This window comes from Tupaia chinensis, unplaced genomic scaffold, assembly GCF_000334495.1.
Source record: "Tupaia chinensis unplaced genomic scaffold, TupChi_1.0 Scaffold000159_1, whole genome shotgun sequence".
Classification (NCBI taxonomy): Eukaryota; Metazoa; Chordata; class Mammalia; order Scandentia; family Tupaiidae; genus Tupaia; species Tupaia belangeri.
The window spans coordinates 2,605,515-2,606,614 of record NW_006159630.1 but is presented as its reverse complement, the minus strand read 5'-3'; the positions used below and the strand labels follow the sequence as shown (position 1 = coordinate 2,606,614).

Genomic DNA, 1,100 nt, shown 5'->3' with positions numbered 1-1,100 from the left:
CCCAGGAATCTCAGTTCCGGTCAAGCAACTCTGAAATTTGGGGAGTGGGGTCACCCCTCCTGTGCGGGCATGCTGATCTAGAAACCAGGGGCTCTGCTGCCGGTGCAGTTTCAGCAGCCCGACTGGTTTCCTCTCTGAGCCTAAGGCGGAAGTGGGGTGGAGGGGTCCCTCCGAGGGTCCCTCTGCACTAATCTCAAACAAAAATGCACCTTCAACATCTCCATTTAATATTTACATTCAAGCAGGTAATAAGTGGAAGCTTAGAGTTCAGACAGTTCTAGTAGCAGCAGTTTCTAGAGCTTTCGCCTTTTAACAAACTTTTTTTTTTTGCACATAGAAACAACACACCCATGTGTACAGTATCAAAAAATATATACCAAGGTTACTGGTATTGCGGTTCCTGGAACGGGAGGAGGGGAGGAAATGAAATAACCGAAATACTGAATGACAGGGAAGAAAGGTCAACAGAAAATAGTTTGTCTGATATAGAATATAACATGATCTAGAGGAAACTCCATAAATCTAGGTTTTATATTTCAATATATAAATACCTACAAATAAATATATATATAGCAGCCCGAAGGGGTGGTCGGGCCTTCTGAGCTCAAACAATACATTTCAATAATAACACCACGTACAAACGGGGGCGGAGTCAGCACTGACAAGTTAGCACGGTTAAAATATAATACTATGACTGAGACCGCCGCGAGGCTGCCCTGTCCGTTCCAGAGGTCCACGTGGGAGCAGAGGGGCGGCTCTCCTCTCGCGTGGAGAAGGGGCGGGTGGGGGCCAGACACACAGGCACCACGTGGAAAGGGCCGGGGTGGGGCGGGGCGGTGCCTTCGCCAGGATCCGACCTCCCACCCGCCGCCCCGGGGGCAGCAGGAGCTCCCGAAGTAGGGGAGAGGGGCGATGGCTCTTCCCCTTCCGGCGCCCTCGGGCTACACCGTCACGTACTCCTTAAACGTGACAGTGAGGCAGTTCGCAGTGACGTCGGTGATAATTATATTCCCAAAGAAGGGCTTGAACTCGCTCAGCGGCTCCGCGGGCTCGTCCTGGGCCTCGGCCGGAGGCTTCTCCGCCGCCGTGGCCTGCGCTGC

At 52.5% G+C, this 1,100-nt stretch overlaps 1 protein-coding gene across 1 annotated transcript in view; it reads right to left on the bottom strand.

Annotated features, from left to right (window-relative positions):
* Positions 1–204: 204 nt before the first annotated feature.
* Positions 205–1,100, bottom strand: part of CBX4 (chromobox 4) — a gene marked incomplete at its 5' end in the record, with an annotated part of 5,470 nt that continues 4,574 nt past the window's right edge. The window contains 1 exon segment of the mRNA XM_014586736.2: positions 205–1,100. Within this exon segment, the coding sequence (XP_014442222.1) occupies positions 942–1,100 (159 nt within the window).